At 32.4% G+C, this 1,353-nt stretch overlaps 1 protein-coding gene across 1 annotated transcript in view; it reads left to right on the top strand.

Moving 5' to 3' along the window:
- LOC106881592 (uncharacterized) overlaps positions 1–1,353 on the top strand; it is a 158,543-nt gene that overhangs the window by 114,621 nt on the left and 42,569 nt on the right. Inside the window, exon 58 of the mRNA XM_052977128.1 lies at positions 394–435. Coding sequence (XP_052833088.1) covers positions 394–435 — 42 coding nt within the window. The remainder of the gene's footprint in view (positions 1–393; positions 436–1,353) is intronic.

Here is a 1,353-nt window from a genome sequence, read left to right as displayed (position 1 = left end):
GTATATATATATATATATATATAAATATATATATGTATGTATATATATATTTATGTGTATGTATGTATATGTGTGTGTGTGTATACACACACACACACTGACATGTATGAGACAACAAGAAATATAAGGAGAAATGTTGGCAATCTTTCGTTTTGAGGTAAGCCGCCGAAAGGTTTATATTTCACTTTCATCCTTGGTCAGAAACATAAGAGAAAATCCCAGGAAAACTCAAGACGAAAACATTTAAAAAGGTAAACAGTTCGTCATGTCAATATTGCTTTTAAATTACATGTGAGAAGGGGAGATAAGCTCTGTGTGTGTGTGTGTGTGTGTGTGTAACTTTTTCGTCTTACATATAATGTATATTACACTTTTGATATTCTAAATTTTCAGCATCATCTACTGCAGTCCCATATTCCTCATCTATTCAGACAGGTTAGTGAATAAAAACTTATGTTTACTTTGTAAATACACACATACACACACGTATGGATATATGTAAATGTATCATTTTGTTAATCTCTAAATATACTATAAGGTATATTAAATATTTTTATAAGTCAATATCATGGTCTACTCTGTTAGAAGTGCACTTTTGGGATCTTTGGAGTTTGACAGGCAACATTTGTTTTCTTAACGGAACACTTTCAAACTTGGGACACTGATAGAATGTGTCATATAAAACAACTTCTTGTCTTAACCTTCTTAACAAAATTTTGTACATCACAAGTTATTTCATGTTAAAGTTGTTGTATTTCTATAATTTCAACCAATCACTGACGTCTATTCAGCTGAATACAGTTACCGCTGGCCGGTCATAAAAATGTTATTCCCTGTGACATATTTCATCCGGTTTAATCGTAATTTATACGCATATATTGTTTATATAATAAATTACGCTGTGCGTATCTGTGTGTGTAACAATTTTAGAGTTCGGATTCTAGAGTTAGGGTTACCGTTACCGTTAGGGTTATGATTATTTTTGCCATAACTTCACTCATAACCCCAACCCTAACTCTAAAACCCGAACCCTAACCCTAAACTAGAGTTTGATTTAAAGAAGATTTGGCTGCTATTTCTAGGAAATGAAGCACTTGGACGTGCATTAATAATTCTGCCAGCTCCAATAACAAGTGCAGGCAACATTCAAGTATTTTGATGGCTTTTTCCCATTTGTTTACGAACAGTCTAGTTAATCAGAAATTTCAGAACTAACGGGGATTAATACGATATACACCGTTACAGCGCTAACTGTTTTCAACTTAATAGACGTCAGTGATTAGTTGAAATTATCGAAATACGACAATTTTTAACGTGAAATAACTTCGAATACAAAATTTTTTATCTGTTCTA

This window comes from Octopus bimaculoides, chromosome 27, assembly GCF_001194135.2.
Source record: "Octopus bimaculoides isolate UCB-OBI-ISO-001 chromosome 27, ASM119413v2, whole genome shotgun sequence".
In the NCBI taxonomy this organism is placed as follows: domain Eukaryota; kingdom Metazoa; phylum Mollusca; class Cephalopoda; order Octopoda; family Octopodidae; genus Octopus; species Octopus bimaculoides.
This window is presented reverse-complemented; position numbering and strand designations above follow the sequence as displayed.